Below are 19100 nucleotides of genomic sequence, written 5' to 3'. Positions count from 1 at the left end.
AATAAACAAATTAATTCACCCACATACACACACAAAAAAAACCGGGGGGCGGGGGGAGAAGATATAACAACTATACTTTTTTGAAGTTGTTACAACAAGCAAACGGAAAGGACATTCTTCGGGGGGAGGGGAGAGAGGGAGGAGGGATGGAGGTGTCGGTGATGGGCCATAATAATCATATATTGTATATTGACAAAATAAAAATTTAACGAAAAAAAAAAAAGAAAAAATTACTAAAAAAAAAAGAAAAAATCATATTAACTTAAGAGAGAGTTTTGTAATAATGGTCATACAAATTTACCTACAAGAGAGTAGGAAAAAAGTAAGATGCACAGTACTTTAGAAAATAAATTTAACAAAATATAAAGAAGTGGCATTTAATGTCCAAAATTCTGAGGTAAACCTTCCAGTCAAGATGGTGGAATAGATGTTCCCCAGTGTCACTCTCTCCCACAAATCAACCAATTTACAACCATTAAAAATCAATGACAGCCAAGCTGGGATTGCTATAACTCAGGGGAAGGCGAGGAGAGAACTACAGAGTTCACAAAGGCAGGAGAAGCCATGATGAGAGAAAGAATCGTCCCCACCATTTCAAGCCCCAGATGTTTTAAGGCTGGAGTTGGTGCACGCACAGAGCAAGAGATGTCAAAAGCCACAGCTGTGCCCTTTGTATGACGTTGCTTGGCAGTGGCAGGGGAGAAGAGGGACTTGTTCACCCCCAAGCCAGGAAGACCAATAAAAGTTTCTGTGGACCCACATAAGCATGAGAAGCCAAATACAACAGAATAAAGGAACCACTTAAAAGCCAGTAAGTCATGACAAGGGACCAGTGCATGGCCTGTCCTATGGGAAGTGTTTGGAATGGGGGCAGTTGGGGAGATGGGCCCACCAGGGGAATATTACTGCACAGCATAGACAGCTGATCTGCCCTCCAATCATCACAGGATCATTCAATGTAGAATGGTCAGGAATATAGAATTGCTGGGGTTGTAGTTTGTTGAAAAGACTCAGGCTCAGACCAGAATTTCCATACAACCTGGGTGGCACCAGATCTCACAAGACCTGGAAGTATATACAAGGTCAAGCATTAAAACATGTGCTGCACAAAATGCCTTCTGCAGGGAATCAGGAGCAAAGCAGCAATTTAGCTAAACCACAGGGCTCCATTGCTGGTTCCCACATGAAGTTCCTCCATTTTAGAAGTAAGCAGAGGACCACGAATTAATTCTAGAGCAGAATTTAAGTGGTGGGAACAGCAATAATCCCACACAATAAAGAGAAAACAAAATACCCACAGATCAGAGACAAAGCTTGATCTTAACTAGTAAAGGTCTAACACTACCAAAGAACACTGGTAAAACCTAGAATGACCAGAGCCCTTGAGTTCCCAAGCCAGAGAGGTGGGAAGGCTGAGGGCCTCAGCCATGCCCACCCAATATCCACAACCCAACCAGCCCAGTGATGGCCAGTAAGCCTCCACAGGAAGCACCCTGGGCTTGAGCCAGGGCAGAGGGGCCAAGGACCTCAGCCACACACCCCCAATACCTACATCCAGCCCAGGGATGACCAAGAAGCCACTGCAGGAAGTGCCCTTGGCTTCTGAGCTGAGGCTGTGGGAGAATCAAACAGCCACCCCCACAAACTCTGCAATGAGCCAGTGATGACCACTGTGCCACTGTAGGAAGCACGCTGGGCTACGGAGCCAGGGCTGTGGGGGGGCCAAGGGCCCCAGGCATGACCCCCCAAAATCCACAACCAGCCCAGTGATGACCACTGGATAGAAAGCATTTCTTACATAAAGTATTAATAGAGGATTTGGGGACAGAGTTGGAAAGAACTATGGTTTCTTCAATCCAGTCTGTCTTAAATTATGGTGGATATCTCCCACCTATGGCCCAATTCCACCATAGTCATCTACCCTTCAGTCCCAGAGAAAATTAGAAATCAGAGACACATGCATGAACATTTTTTTTTTATTGCCTGGCCTGGAAAAAGCCTGGAAGTAACACTTATCACCTGTCTCCATACTCTCCTGAACAGTGCTAAATTACATGGTTCCACACACAATAATTAAAGGCTGGGATTGCAGACATCTGTACAAGAGAAAAAAGGTGTTTTGAAGAAAATACATAGCCAGTCAAATCCATACAGAATTTCCCCCCTGAGTAAATGATCTCATGGCTGCTGCAGTGTGAGTTATTTTTGCTTTACTTTTCTTTTTCGTTTTTTCAGTGGCTGGTCAGTACAGTGAACCATGGTGTTATCAGCACCATGCTCTAACCAAGAATATACTAACTAAACCCAGTACTGTAACTGTTGAAAAGTGTTTTCACAACTACTGACCTTCTGTTGCACATCTGGTGATTCAACCAAACAAAAATTTTTAAAAATCAAAAGAAAAAAGTATAATACACATAAAAAAACAACATAGTATTGTGACTATTTACAACAAATTCCTACTATATTCAGTAATACAGAAAATCTACTCAAGATGTAAAAAACACAGAAATGCATGGGTAAAAGTGAAAAAGTACACCATCTATAGAAGTGGCTTCATCATTTGCAAGTGTTTTCTTCAACAGGGGTCCCTAAAACTGACCACCATTACCAAGGGACAGTTGTACATCTATAGGCCTTCTTCTTGCTGTAAGTTCTCTGATGAAACATGAGGCGTGAAAAAACCTTATAGCAAAACCTTTCCCCACAGCCATTACACTGTGATACTCCCATGTGTGAACTCGTTCATGTCTTCCAGTAAAATGTTTTCCTGCATCCCTTACATTCACATGGTTTCTAATCTATGCAAATTCTCTGATGCCTGCTGACATGTGACTTTTGGTTAAAAGTTTTTCCACATTCTCTACATTCTTATGGTTTCTCACCTGTGTGAGGTCTCATGCTTGTTGAGGTCTGACTTGTAGTTAAAAGCTTTTCCACAGTTTTTACATTCATGTGGTTTCTCACCTGTGTGAGTTCTCTCATGCTTGCTGAGGTATGACTTCTGGTTAAAAGCTTTTCCACAGTTTTTACATTCATATGGTTTCTCATCTGTGTGAATTCTCTCATGTCTGCTGAGGTGTGACTTTTGGTTAAAAGCTTTTCCACAGTGTTTACATTCATATGGTTTCACACCTGTGTGAGTTCTCTGATGAATGATGAGTAGTGGCTTTTGGATAAAAGCTTTTCCACATTCTTTACATTCATATGGTTTCTCACCTGTGTGTGTTCTCTGATGAATGCTGAGCTGTGGCTTTTGGAGAAAAGCTTTTCCACATTCTTTACATTCATATGGTTTCTCACCTGTGTGTGTTCTCTGATGAATGCTGAGCTGTGGCTTTTGGAGAAAAGCTTTTCCACATTCTTTACATTCATATGGTTTCTCACCTGTGTGTGTTCTCTGATGAATGCTGAGCTGTGGCTTTTGGAGAAAAGCTTTTCCACATTCTTTACATTCATATGGTTTCTCACCTGTGTGTGTTCTCTGATGAATGCTGAGCTGTGGCTTTTGGAGAAAAGCTTTTCCACATTCTTTACATTCATATGGTTTCTCACCTGTGTGAGTTCTCTCATGCTTAATGAGGTCTGACTTGTGGCTAAAAGCTTTTCCACAGTCTTTACATTCATATGGTTTCTCATCTGTGTGGGTTCTCTGGTGAATGCTGAGGTGTGACTTTCGGTTAAAAGCTTTTCCACATTCATTACATTCATATGGTTTCTCACCTGTGTGAATTATCTGATGCCGGCTGAGGTGTGACTTTCGGTTAAAAGCTTTCCCACAGTCTTTACATTCATATGGCTTCTCACCTGTGTGAATTCTTTGACATACAGTGAGGACAGACTCATAGTAGAAAAATTTTTGACATTCATTATCTCCATATGGTATTTCATCTTTGTGAATTTTGTCACAATGGCTGAGGAGTAAATTCTCACAAAAGCTTTTTCCACAGTTAATACACCCATAGTACTTTTCTCCTGTGTGAATTCTCTGATGCATTGTAAGGTGTGACTTCTGACATAAAATTTTATGTTCATTACCAGCATAAAGCTTCTCTTGTGTAGGTGTTCTCTGATATGATGTAAGGTATAATTTCTCAATAAAAGATTTCTCACATCCAGTATATATATATAGTTTCTCTCCTGTGTGCATAATCTGATGTTTAGTGGGGTCAGATATTTTATAGAACATTTTCCCACATATATCACATTGAAAAGTTTTCCTTTCTACCCGAGCTATTTCTTGGTCAATAACAGCTGAGTTAACACAGCCTTTCCCATATTCCTTATACTTATAGGTGTTATCATCAATATGAATCTTTTTATGAGTAAATATTATTGGCTCTGTGTTGGAGGATTTCCTTTTTCCAATATATTCTAAAGGCTGCTTCCTAGTTTGAATATTGGGATGCTGACTAAGGTCCTCATGAAGTCTGGGCAATTTTCCAGTTATATCATGGTCACCAGGCTTCTCTCCAGCAGGCGTCTCATGAGGCTCCCTAGCTAGCAGTGCATTCTGACCTATGAACAACTCCTCATGTCCCTTTCCTGTATTATTCCCATTATTTATAATCAGATTTAAAACATGATATGAATTCAAATAAAATGATTTTCCTAACACAACTCTCTCCTCAGCTGATGTGTTCCTGCGGGTGATTACAATTTGCTGCAAGCATCTACCATGACTTTCTTGGTTTCTCTCCACTAGGTCATCATCTATCTGGATATCTGAAATGAGAAAAAAACTATCTATGAGCCACACATAAGCATATGTCATTGATTGCTCAAGTAAATGTACAGAAGTGGACTCCAATCCTAGTAACAATAGATTAAAAAATCAAGAATGGACATAGGTTTCATGAATTTATGGAATGAATTTCTTCTGACAATTTAACATTCTACTAATATATTTCCTCATGTCATACCATGTTTTTCTTTCCTTCTTTGTTCATTTTTATGTTTTAATTCATGAGTAAATATTTGCTAATTTTTACCCTCTGCCTACTTGTAGTTCTCATCTAAGCACCTTTCATTTCTTTACAACATTCTTTTTTATTTTTATAAGAGTAGGTGTCTCCTGCTGCTATTTTTCTCATTATTTCAACTATGAAGGTGGCTAGGTTTTCCTTCATCAGGTACTTTCAGGTACAGGAATGAGCCAATTTTTCATCACACATGCAGGAATATGGCTGAGGATAAGCATTTTGCATCTATGCTTTACGCTCCTCCATTAGAAAATGGCTATGGGAATGTGGAAGTTTTTCAAATAATAAAACATCCTTTTCTCCACCCTAGATAAAGATAGCTTCCTCCAAGTTTCTCATTTAACCTGATTTCCTCTGCTTCTCATAAACTATTACAATAAAGGAAACTTCAGTTCTCTACCATAGACACTCACTTCTGTTCTATAATATTTGGTTCTTCATCCAAAGCTGCTCCCACTATCTTTGAAAAATGTTCTTTCTACTCCTCAAATCAACTTGTATTCTATTCCCAATTTCTGCTACATGGACCACCATTTGATAATTAATTTCTTGTGAAAGCTTTCTTTTGCAGGCAAGTTTTGGTGGTCTTCTATTCTCATAAAAATAGAGTCTCCTGTACATTTCTCATTTTTGGGAATAATTTCCACAAAGAAAACAGAAAAATGCTAACTTTGAACTCCATTCCCAAATAACAATCTCATCCTCTCAACCCAATACCCTTAGTTCACTTGGCCTTGACATCCAGAATCTCCTGGTTTTCCCCCAAAGTTAGGACCACCCCGTTCCATTTTCCCATTCAAGGTTCCCCTCAGATTCATGATTTTTGATGTGGTGGCACAAGGCTCACTGCTATAACACTTTTCCAATTTTCTTATAGACTTGCTATCTGATATACTGCCCTACTTTGTGACTATGTCAAGAGTCCCCACCAGAACAAAGATCCTTACCAGATGGAACCCTGTGAACTTAGAATGCTGAGCCTCCAGAACAGACTTGTAAGAAAAATATTTTTTTAAATTAATTACCCAGTTGCAGGTATTCTGTTACAAGCAACAGAAAACAGATACAGTATGAAAAAATGTACATGACAATTGTGGACAGAAGTTCAACTGAAAATGGTAAAAAAGCAAATAGGAAAAATAAAGTTAAAGCAGACGAAGGTACAAATTAGATTTTGGGTACATATAAAACATATTCAGAAAATTAAAATATTGGTATGTACATGGGACACCTCACCTTGGAGATTATGTAATATAGGATTTCAGATGAGCCAAACTCAACTCTGGAACTTGGGGAAAAAATTGCTAGAAACAGCTGAATACTGCCAGGCTTTACTTTTCTTGGCTTCTGCCCAGTATGTGCTGACTAACCTTGCAGGATCTGGTTTGGGCATTCTTCCATTGTCCATGGCTCTGCTCCTTGTTCTAACTTGACAATCACCTCACTTATGTTAATGTAGTGTTCTGTTAATGGGAATGTAGGACTCTGTCAAACTGCTACATCTGATCCTTGGAAGAACAGCAAGAGGTCAGCTTTGGAAGCTGTGCAATAAAGAGAACAATTTGAACCTCATAATAAAGAGAGATGGCACATTTTCAAGTAATGGAATCTTACCAAAATAGCATGAAAGCCTATAAGTGGTTCCTATATTTATGAACAAAAAAAGAAACTGTTTCATGTGAAAGTTACTGGGGAGTTTTACTCACTCAGTGACACCAGGTTGCTGTAGGTCTCCAGCATGACATCCCTGTACAAAGTCCTCTGAGCATCATTCAGGTCCTGCCACTCCTCCCAGGTGAAGTCCACAGCCACATCCTCAAATGACACCAACTCCTGTAACGACACATTGTTCTCAACTCATCAACATCCCTAGGTCACAAAACAGAAATCTGGGCATTCACACCTCTGTGTGTACATGTGTCATATCAGTATTATATAAGATGTCACTGTTTTGGACTCCATAGAATGGGAGGAAGAGAAATCAAAGGACAAATATCCTGCCATTGTAAAACGTTATTACTAAAAATAATATTACAAAACTGAGTTTATACCTTAAGAAATATCCTTGTTGCTAGTAATAAAAGTGTGAATGAAATTTTTCTTTTCCAAGGAGGCTATAAACATAAGTATAAACACATACCTGAAATACTCTGTTAGATGAACAATTTTGAACACAATATAGACTGGGATAAGAAAGAAATAGAAACTATAGTTTTATTTTGTATTCAGTTTGCACTTAACAGAAATGCCAAAGAAGTTAATCTCTCCCATGTGAAGCACATGGTCTCATGAGGCAACAGCAAAAGACCAGTCACAAAAACACAAAGAACACACCCACATTAAGTAAATAGCACATGTCTGAGTGAATGATAAAACACAGTACTGAGCAACAGTTTATAGAATGATTCTGCACTTAAACATGTGATATACTTCAAACAGTAAAACATTTTACGTAGTTGTTGTTTCTGAATAATTTATGAACTAAATGTACGTTAAAAAGGCATTTTAAATTTTCCTATGTGCCAAAGGATTGCTTGTGTCCACATTAGGATGTGCATTGCAACTTTCTTAATCACAGGAAGCAAATAATGTGGTACTGAAAGTAGATAACTTTATTTGTATTTTAACAGTCATCCACTACAAGGAGAATGGAAAGGCTTTTAGGGAGAGTTGAAGGGGAAGAAAACGGTGAAAGAACATGAACTACTTTGCAACACAGAGAAATAGGCACACATAATAAGACTTATTAACACTATAAAAAAAAAGGGAAAGAAAAAGCAGAAACAGAATGCAGTAGTAATTTGCTGTGCAGAAAGTAATACAAAGAGTTTTACTCTCAGGCTAACTACATAATCACAGCTAGTTAGGTCCTGGCACTATAAAGTAAAGTTTGAAAAATGGGAGAAAAATATAGTGGGCAAAAGTGAAACAGACTTGACAAAATAATACTTGAAATATCTGTGGACATGTCCAAGTGGCAATTGGATATATGATTCCAGTACTCAAGAGAGAAAATTAAACTGATGGCAAAGATTTCAAAAGTATCAAAATTTCCATGTAATCTGAACACATGAGAGTGAAGGAACAAAAGAGGTTGAAAGTAAAAGAAAAAAAAAAAAGAACAAATACAGAATCTGCAGAAACACTTTATCTTTAAACATAAGATAAAGAAGAAAAAGTAGCATTACATCATAATACAGGAGTTAGTTCTCCCAGAGGACAATTCTTAATATGTATCTACCTCACAACAGATCATCAAACTACGTGACATCAAACCTAATAGAACTTCAATGAAAAATAGAAGAATCCACCATCAAACCAGAGATTTCAACACCCTCTACCAAGAATGAACCAATACAACAGACAGAAAACCACAAAAGACATAGTTAAACTCATAACATGATCTGGATAGAACGGATATCTACAGGCTACTTCTTCCAACAATGACAGAACACGTTCTTCTCAAACTCACATAAAAATCACATATTGAGAGCATTAAAACACACTTTAGCAAAATTAAAATAATAGAAATCATACAACATGTGCTTGCAGACCACAAAGTAATTAAACTAGAAATCACTAACAAAGCAAAACTAATACATGGGTTAAAAAAAAAAAAACTTAAGAAAAATTAAAAATATTTTTAAGTAAATAAAAGTGAAAATGATGCTGACCAGTTAGCTCACTTGGTTAGAGCACAGCCTTGTAACAGCACGGTCAAGGATTTCAATTCCTGTAAAGGCCAGCCACCAGGAAAAAAAAAGTGAAAATGTCTCTTACCAAAATTTGTAGTATACAGAAATAACAGTGCTCTCAAAAAATTTTATGGCACTGAATGCATACATTAAAATAAAAAACACACCCAAAATCAATAATCAAAGTTTCCACCTTTGGAAACTAGGGGGGGGGAAAGAGCTAATTAAATTGAAAGGAAGCAGGAAAAAAAAAAAAAAAACAGAAATAAAATTGAAAAAGAAAATGTGGAGAAAAAATAAACATCTAAAAAGCAGATTCTTTAAAAAGATCAATACAATTGATAAGCCTATAGCCAGGCTAACTAAAAAGATAATGAATGCAAGAAAGAAATTACTAATACCAGAAATGAAAGACAGGATATCACTACAGATCCTCCGGATATTAAACAAATAACAAATGGTATGAAGAACTCTGTTCACACATTTGACAACCTACATGAAATGGACCAATTCCTTAAAAGACAGTTTACCAAAACTCACACAAAAATACACAATGTGAATAAGCATATATCTACTATGAAAATTGAGTAAACAAATAACATTCAAAACAGAAAGCACCTGGTCTGGAAGTGTTCACAGGGGAATTCAAGCCAACATTTAAGGAAAAAAATATAGCAACTTCCTACAACATATTGCAGAGAATAGAAGATGAAGTACTTCCCAACTCACCATATGAGGACAGCATAATCTCAGCACCAAAACCAGACAAAGATATTATGAGAAGAGAAAGCTACAAACTGTTAACTCTCATGAACATACATGTAAATAAGCTCTGTAAAAATTAACAAACCTAATCCAACAATCTCTAAAGAGAATTATGCACCATGTAGTACTTATCCAGGTAGTCAAGGGTGGTTCAATATATGAACATCAATTAATGTAATCAATAACATGAAAACACTAAAACAGAAAAAACAACAACAAAAAAACATGATCACATCAATAAATGCAGAAAAAGCATTTGAAAAAATACTGCATCTACTCATAATAAAAATTCTCAGCAAACTAGGAATAGAGGGGAACATCACAACTTGATAAAGATTATCTACAGGAAATGGCAGCTAATATCATCCTTAATGGTGAGAAAGTCAAAGCTTTCCCAGATAATCAGGAACAAAGCAAGAATGAACTCTCTCATCACTCCTCCAACACTGCACTAAAAGTACTGGGTCGTGCGATAACACAAGGACATAAAATAAAAGATTTACAAATTGAGAAATAAATAAAATTGTCTTTAGTTGCACATGATATGAAAAATATCCTAGCAAGCAAATGGAAAGCCTCCTGGAATTAAAAACTGATTAGGACAAGATTGCAGAATATAACATTACTATACAGAAGTTAATCTCTTTTCTACATCCTAGCAATGACCAAGTAAAATTTAAAACAAATAACAATACTATTTACATTAGCAACTCAAAAAACAGAAAACAAAATAGAAAATCATCTATCTCATAAAAAATTTACAGGATACATTTAAAAAACACCTATGACTGATCAACAAAATGAATAAACTGATTAAAAAATAAGAGGATTTCCACAGACATTTCTTTTTTTTTTTGTCTTTTTTTGTCTTTTTCCGTGTCCGGCAACGGGATCGCAACCCTCGGTGTTGCTCCCGCGCCTCGCTCAGCCAGTGAGCGGGAACCGGTCTGTATGTGGGATCCAAACCCTCGGGCAGGAGCGCCACCGCGCTTCCCAAGTGGCGCACTATCCAGTGCGCCACCGGGCCGGCCCCCCACAGACATTTCTTAAAAATTGATATACCTCGCTCAGTCAGTGAGCGGGAACCGGTCTGTATGTGGGATCCGAACCCTCGGGCAGGAGCGCCACCGCGCTTCCCAAGTGGCGCACTATCCAGTGCGCCACCGGGCCGGCCCCCCACAGACATTTCTTAAAAATTGATATACCAGTGTCTAACAAGCTCATGGAAGAAATGCAAAACCACAATGAAATATGTCACACCCAACAGAAAATAAGAATAATTGGAAAATTGGAAACTTAGTACACTTTATGTGAGAATGTAAAATGCTGCAGCCAGTATTAAAAAAAATACAGTACAGTGGCTTCTCAAAAAATTAAAAAGAGAATTACCATAGGATTTATAAATCCAAGTCTTATGTATATATCCAAAATAATACCAGAATCTCAAAATGATATTTGCACACCTGTGTTCATAGCAGCATTACTCACAGACTTAAGAGATGAAAGCAACCCAAATGTTCATCCATGAATGAATGGATAAATAAAATGTATATAAATAAAAAATAATAATATCTATCTTAAGAAAGGAAATCTTGATATATGCTATAACATGGAACCTTGAGAACATTATGCAAAGTGAAATAAGACACTCCAAAAATGACAAGTATTGTATGGTCCCACTGATAAGGATCAAAGTTTTAGAAACACAAAGTATAATGGTGGTTGCTAGAGGCTGGGAGATGGGGGAAATTGGTAACTGTAATTTAATAGATATAAAGTTTCAGTTTTCCGAGAAAAAAAAGTTGTGAATATATCCTGCACAACAGCGTCAATATACTTAACACTACGTAAAGGTTAAGAAATGATTCAAATGGTAAATTTTAGACTATATGTGTTTTACAAAAATTAAAAATAAATTATTTTAAGTCAATAGATGAACCAAATTAAAAAGTTTTTAAAAAATTAATTAATTGATAAAAAGTTAGAAAATAAAAAGCAGAGGATTAAAAGGCAGGTGAGGGAAATACAAATAGAAAACTGCAAAATGGCACACTTAAATTAAACCTTATCAATAACTAGTTTAAATGGAGTTGCATTAAATATTCTACTTAAGGCAAAGACTGTCAGATTTGATACAAAAGTAAGACCCAACAATATATTGTCCAGAGAACTACACTTTAAATACAAAGAAGCAGACTAAATGTAAAATAATGAAAAACATATCTACCATAGCAACATAAATTATGAAAAGCTTAAGTGGAAACACTGATACTGGCAAAAGAATCTTCAAGACAAATTTTATTACTAGTAATAAATGGAACACTGAAGGATGTGGGCCACACTATCACCTCCCATATCATCGAAAATGGAAAGGATGTCTCCCCATCTCGGGATCTGCCAAAGGACTTTTGGGCACCATGGGAAAAGTGCTACCTGGCCTCCTCTCTCTGTCAGAGAAAATAAAAGAAAGACATTCAATTTTCAAAGAGAATTTAGAGAAAATATGAAAGAGCCAGGACTTGCTGAGTTTGAAGTAAAACTATTTTTCAATCCATTTTTCCCAGAAAATTATTTTTAAACTGTTAAACTGTTTTGTGGCAAGGATCAAATCCATTGTTTCCCAAAGATAAAAGATGAAAAATATTTCTAGTTTTCTAAGCACCTTAGGGTCTGACACATAGATAGTACCTAATAAACAATAAAACTTCTAAGGAAATAGCCACCTTAGAGAGGAGAGAGGTCAGAGAACAGAGGGCCTGACTCAGAATGTGTGGGGGTAGCACTGGTCTAATGGATTTTAGAACAATGGAAATCCATGTTTTTATGGCAGTGATTACACCAGGTAATTTCCTATATCAAAAGGCCAGAGTCAGAAAAAAAAGGTCATTGGATCCCCCAACATATAATAAATTTTCAATCCATTTTTCCCAGAAAATTATTTTTAAACTGTTAAACTGTTTTGTGGCAAGGATCAAATCCATTGTTTCCCAAAGATAAAAGATGAAAAATATTTCTAGTTTTCTAAGCACCTTAGGGTCTGACACATAGATAGTACCTAATAAACAATAAAACTTCTAAGGAAATAGCCACCTTAGAGAGGAGAGAGGTCAGAGAACAGAGGGCCTGACTCAGAATGTGTGGGGGTAGCACTGGTCTAATGGATTTTAGAACAATGGAAATCCATGTTTTTATGGCAGTGATTACACCAGGTAATTTCCTATATCAAAAGGCCAGAGTCAGAAAAAAAAGGTCATTGGATCCCCCAACATATAATAAACAAAAATAGGTAAAGAAAGTCAGTCAACTGCAAACCCAGGCATTTAAGGAAAAGAGATATTGACAGAGAATGGTGAGAGTCCAGAGGACACACTGAAGAGGCACAGAGCTTCTTTTCCAGGGACGAGGACTGGAACCTAATGAAATACTAAACCAGGTGCCTGATGGTAGCTTATTTAGTTTGGCTTTTTGCCAACTGCACAATGGTAGAATATTTCTAGGACTCTTGAGAGGGGGAAAGTATATTTCGCACATGGTAGAAATTTATGGTCAGAGAGCAACTTGTGGTATGTTAAAGACTGCTGCAAAGTCTTGCTATTCCTCTCATTGTGAGGTGAAACCTAATTGCCTTCCCCTTGAATCAAGGCTGCTCTTAGTGATGTGCTTGACTAAGAGAATGTGGTGGAAGAGATGCTTTAGTATCTGAGTAGAAATAAGAATCCTTGCAGTTTCTGCCTGGGCCTCTTGCATACTTGCTCTGGCAGAAGCCAGACAAACCTGACTACCCTGAAACTGCCACTGTGTGAGGAAGTCCAACACAGCCATAAAGAGACAGCTGGATTTCTGCTCAATGTTTCCAGCCACTAGAGTTTTTCCAGCTTAGAGCAGACATCCTGCAGCAGACAACCCACCTCACACTGTCCAGTTTACAGACCCAAAACATTGGGATATGTAATAAGATGTTCTTATTTTAAGCCATGAAGTTTTCCAATACTTTGTTGTACAGCATATCACAGGAACAGCAAAAAAATTATTAGAGACCTTAGGTAGCACTTTGGGTTGAAACATGAAGAATGTAGGTTCACACTGAATGTCAGATTCAAAACAAAGAAAGAAAGCATTTCATATCTTATGTGAGATCTCAAATTACAATTTTGAATGTAAATGTTCAATTAACTCCTTTGCCAATTTTTGTTCTTAACTAGCTGTTAGTTAAATTTCTACTTTAAAAACATTCTGACGACTAATGCACATGTCCATTTTTCTCATTCATTTTTAATTAAGTACCTGAGATAGGAGAAGAATAAAATACAATTTGTAAGAAAGTTTAAAAGCATGATGGGTCTTATTGAACTACAAGCAGATAACTGTATATTGATAAAAACTACAAACAGAATCACTGATCTAAATTAATAGAAGCAAAAGGTAGACACTATAAAAATTCGTACTTTCTGTTTTTATTATTTTCATGTCTTTTTATTTTATTGACCATTGTTCAAATATGTCCCGGTAACTCTTGAAGGCTTTTTCCCCATAGACTCCTAAGGATGTCACCACAGGTGCTGGCTAGAAGCATAGGTCACCAGGAATTGAACCTCATACCCCTGCAAACACTACCTTCAGGTTTTTACAAGAATGATATTTCCAATGGAACAAAATTACTGTCTTTATGAGTACCAACATCTCCTGCTATACTAGCAGTGTATATACAAATTAGAATAAAATGAAAAGACCAGACAAACAAAAGCAGCAGGAAGTAACACAAACTAAAATTAGACCAAAGAAACATGTAGGAGTCCAGGAGAAATTTCATTTTGTTGGCTTGTGCCACTGGCTGGGTGGCAGTGATAATACATATAAGAGAAGAGAGGGAAGTGGTTTTAATTTTAGATTTGTTGACCTTGCGGTGAAATTTTGTATTTTTTCTTCCTGTCAGGTGGCTGGTGCTGAGTCCCAAACTATTGACCTTGGTGTTATAACACCATGATCTAAACAACTGAGCTAACAATCCAGCCCCTTGAGTTGCCTTTTGAATAGCTACAAACAAGCATTCAACAAGGCTCAACCTGTGACCAAAAGACTAGGGAAGAAGTACACCCTGGAGAGAAAAAAGAGTGCAAACTACAGAGGACTGAATCAGTGAAAAAGAATTTCACATGAGAAGAACAGGGCCCAGGATGAAGCACTTTGATAAGCTACGTTATAAACAGGAAGGTAGAGGAATTTGGGAGAAAAGAGTGAAAACCATCAGTGAAGTTATGAGAGAAACTAATAAACTAACATAGAAGAATTTGCAGGAGAATATCATGAAAAGTAGTTCAAAATGTAGCAGAAGACTCAAGTTAGAAAAAGACTAGAGAACACTCATTGGATTTGACTATCATTTAGGTTATAATTCTAGGTTTTCTCCATGAATCTACTACAGTCTTGCAAAGCCACCTGGAACTAGATTTATTTGAGAAGCTTTATAAAAAGCTTACTAAGCAATTTGTGCCTTAGAACTAAGTAACTATTTCCACTGCAGAAAGCGAGAAATGTCTATTTTGAGGTCAGCAGTGAAAAACATTGTAATCATGACAGTGGTACACAATTTGGTGCTACCAAGTCTTCACATCCCATGAGAACTTGGCAGATTCTCGTCTCACCTCAATTCCAATCATGTAAACAAGCTGTCTGCCTTTTTTTCCATGACATTGCAAAGACCAGAGACAAATTTTATTCAACTTAGATGACTCTGAGGTCTTACAAACGGGTCTATCTACATGCCAACTTTATCTTATGTGTGTACATTTCTTTCAAATTGAGTTTTATTCATTTGTACTTTTCAATTTTAATTTATCCATTCCATAAAGCTCACATAATACAATAAAAAAAGACTGAGCAATCAATAATCAAAAACTCACCAGAGATTTATTCATCTTTTGTTGTTCTTGTAAACCCATGCACACTCTGGCAGCATAGCTGGGAGAAAAGAGAATGGAGTGGATTAACGAGAGAACTCTTGTGGCTTGGCTCCAGATTCTCCTTTCCAAAACTCTCTACTTATCAGCTGAAAAAGACAAACAAAAAGACTTCCTGTGAGAGAACAGTCCTTCACACCTCAATAAGGGGCAACAAGGACCCCACTAAAGATGCAGCTACAACTATAACACATTACACACACAATTTATTTTTGGGTTAATGAAAACATACATAACCTACTGACTTAGCACAAATCAATATTACCTAAACATATAACATAGTAAAATAAACCAAGGAAAAACACATGGTGACATCACTAGAATTAATGTTGTAGAAATAGTTTGGCTATATTAACTGTGACCCTATAAATATATTACGTTCACACATTACTCCAAAAAAGCGTTTCCATTACAACACATCTTCCTTTTGTGTAGCTAAATATCTGGACAGTGTGCATCTTGCAACCCAACACATTTTGTCCATGATTATACAAGTAAAAAAACATACATATTGTATATTTTTTTCTGCTACACTGATCTCCCTGTACCCAAGCCCTCATATAGTATGCTCTGACAATAAACTAGTCTTTGTCATATGACCTGCTCTGGACAGTGGCATGTTAGAAAATGTCATGCAAACATACATTTGCAAAGTAATGGCCATTGGAGCTTGCCTCTTAAACACGGTCATACTGTGAAGAAGCCTGGGGAGACACGGGGCCCAGCCAAGGGTCAGCACAAACCACAGGACATGTGAGTGAAGCCAACTTTAACCAAACAGCCTCAGTCAAGATACCAGGTGACTAAATCCATATTTATAATCCAGGGAACACTAGAATGAGAACTGCCCAGCTAAATGCACCCCAAGATGTGGATCCATAGAACTTCAGAAAAATAAGATGGTTGGGTTTTTTAAGCCATTGGGGTTTGCTTTGTTCCTCCCACAGCAAATGATGAATGATACATCTAAGGCCACAAAACTCAAAACATATTAAACAAAATTATGTGGGGGAGAAAGTCTTAAATAACAAGTCAATATACCTTCAGAACCACAGGTAGAAGTTTTGAAAATAACGATGAATGTTAACTACATGGACTTCAGTGAGATTTGTAGCCCTAATAGAGGCTATGTGAATCATAAAAAACAATTGTTTGTACATCAGTAAAGTATATCATAAGTTTTGTTTTATATTTTTTTTACATCACATACGAGTTGTTTACTTTAAAAACATACAACATAAAAAGGGTGCTGCTTATAAGTGAGTAATGCAGTGTACCAGGGTACTTTCAAAAATTCGGCGGAAAATAGAAATGAAACAGAATAGAAATCTTTCCATTAACTTTTTGAAGCACACTAGCATTTTAATTAATTTAAGAAATTGGTTTTGAGTAGAAAGGAAGTGCAGTCTGATTTTCACATTTTATTTTATTTTATTTTTATTTCTTTTTTTTAAGAAAGGGGATCTTAACCCTTGACTTGGTGTTGTCAGCACCACACTCTCCCAAGTGAGCTAACTGGCCATCCCTGCGTAGTGATCCAAACCCGTGGTCTTGGTGTTATCAGCACCACACTCTCCCAAGTGAGCCACGGGTCGGCCCCTAACTTTCACATTTTAAATAACATAAAATTGCCTCCAATATATTCCTGCAAAATTTATGATTTTGAAAAATAGGTTACTAACATGAAGTGGGAAATACATTATTTTCCCTTTGAGGTGACATAATCCAAAGAAAGTACTGGAGTTAAAAAAGAATAGGAATGTTTAAGGCAAGTATGTTACAGTAATGTTTGCTTTAAGTTGACTTCAGCATTACAAAAACGATCTCAAAAGTGAGCAAACACTTGTTTTGATTTAAATGTGGCAAAATGGAAAACTCTAGCCAAAAAGTCTCGATGTCTAACATCAACAAATCACATGACCCTGGGCCAGTCACATTTTCTCATAACCAATTATTTTCACTTTTCTTACAAGGCAGAGATATGGGGAAAACCACTCATGAATGACCAGAAAAGAACTATGAAGACAGAGAACCATCAATACATCTCTAGATGCCAAATTTGGTGACAGGCTGGGATTGAGAGAGCTCAGACACTGGGAACAATGAGGGAAGATTGAAGGAACGGGAGTGTGTTCAGAGAGCACTGCAGACAGATCCTCTCAGCTGGGACAAGTTATTCCTGCACCCCACAGAACACCTTCAAACCCTCTTCAATAAGTAACATTTCCTAGGTCCTTGCCTCTCCTTCTCAGTCTAATTCACCTCTCCCTTCTGACACTTGGCCCAAACCTTCCAATATCACCCAGTCTCAGAGAGCTATTGAACGAGGTATTATCAGCCAACTCTGGTGCGTTCTAAGCACTAGACACAATTATTGTTTAGGCTGTGCAAAGCTAGGATCTTCACCTTTCCGCGACTGAAGCAGTATACTGAAAGGGTTCCGGCCATAATGATGTTCTCCCAGGTGGGATTCCTACTCACAGGACGCCGTCGTTCCAAGTTTGTCACACCTCCTTCACTCCAAAGAAAATGGGATCAACATCCAGTGCCACAATCTCCTTCCTAAACGTTACTGTCCCTGGAAACAAGGTTGTACATAAACTGGTAAACTCTGACCAGGAGCGCTGGGCAGGCCGTACAGTGCAGGAGGGACCAGAAACTTGACCTCCTGAAGAGACACCAAGAAACCCCACAAACAAAACTGCTATAGAATAACATTCTGCACACACCTCACAATTATTTCTCTGGGAATTTGGGGCATTACACTAATATCAGCACACTCATGTTACCGATGGATAAAATGAATGTCCCATAGGTAGGTACCAGGTTCCTTAATGGCGGAGCTGGAATGTGACCTCCCGCACACCTCCCAGGTTCACTGTCTTCAGAGAGCCCCTAACCCGCTTTCCCGTGGCCACGTTGGACCTGAGCCCCCCTTCTGAGACATCTGGAACTGGCTTCTGCACACCCGGCAGCGCACGCCCGCCTTCAGGCAGCGCCGTCCTCAGATGGAGCCTCAGATGGAAAGCGCAGCCCGGGCGCCCCTTCCCCGGCCCAGCCCAGGTCTGTGTCCCGCCTGTCCGAGGCCCACGGAGCTTCTGTCCCGCCAAGTGCCGGGACACCCGTTCCGCTCCCCAGGGACCCTGAGGCCCTCGGGGCTCCTCTTTCACCGTCGCACTCACCTTCAGAATCGCAGAATCCAACCCCAGGATCTGATGAACACGGTAAAATCAGCAGCAGCATCCGGATCTTCCAAACCAAAGATGGCGGTGTGGGCGGAGCTGCACATGCGCAGAACATACCCGGGAAAGCCCTTCCTATAGTCCTGTGCAGGTGTTCTCATTGCAGGGCAAAACTACATTTCCCAGATGGCAGAGCTAGTGGAGCAGCACATGCGTAGAAGGAACTTAGAATGGCTGGTGGAATGGCTCCTGTGCTGGTGACGTCATAGGAGAACGAGACTACATTTCCCACAAGCCTGTGGGGGTCATCCTTTAGGGACGAAAAGAGAAAATTTTGTTTATTTTTTCAGCAGGGAGTCCTGTTACCAGGAGACCAGGACCGGATTGATCAAGACTCGTCTCTATCCACGTTATTGCGAGGTGTAATTCTGATCTTTATTAAATCCTGGTTGAGAACCTGGGACATTGTGAGAATAATGGGGAAATTTGATTGTAGCGCAATTACAGCATGATAATAAT

At 38.2% G+C, this 19100-nt stretch overlaps 1 protein-coding gene across 1 annotated transcript; it reads right to left on the bottom strand.

The window, feature by feature from the left end:
- Window positions 1–2714: 2714 nt before the first annotated feature.
- LOC103601809 (zinc finger protein 260-like) lies at window positions 2715–18661 on the bottom strand. The gene is given in 7 exon segments (XM_008586226.1): window positions 2715–2899; window positions 2901–4725; window positions 6353–6445; window positions 6689–6815; window positions 15343–15400; window positions 17806–18067; window positions 18582–18661. Coding segments are annotated over 5 exon segments (2187 nt in total). The 5' UTR covers window positions 15382–15400; window positions 17806–18067; window positions 18582–18661; the 3' UTR covers window positions 2715–2796.
- Window positions 18662–19100: the final 439 nt, after the last annotated feature.

The sequence above is a fragment of the Galeopterus variegatus genome, unplaced genomic scaffold (genome assembly GCF_000696425.1).
Source record: "Galeopterus variegatus unplaced genomic scaffold, G_variegatus-3.0.2 Scaffold3890, whole genome shotgun sequence".
Lineage (NCBI taxonomy): Eukaryota > Metazoa > Chordata > Mammalia > Dermoptera > Cynocephalidae > Galeopterus > Galeopterus variegatus.
Note: the sequence above shows the minus strand (reverse complement) of the source record. Positions and strands in the feature narration are given on the sequence as shown.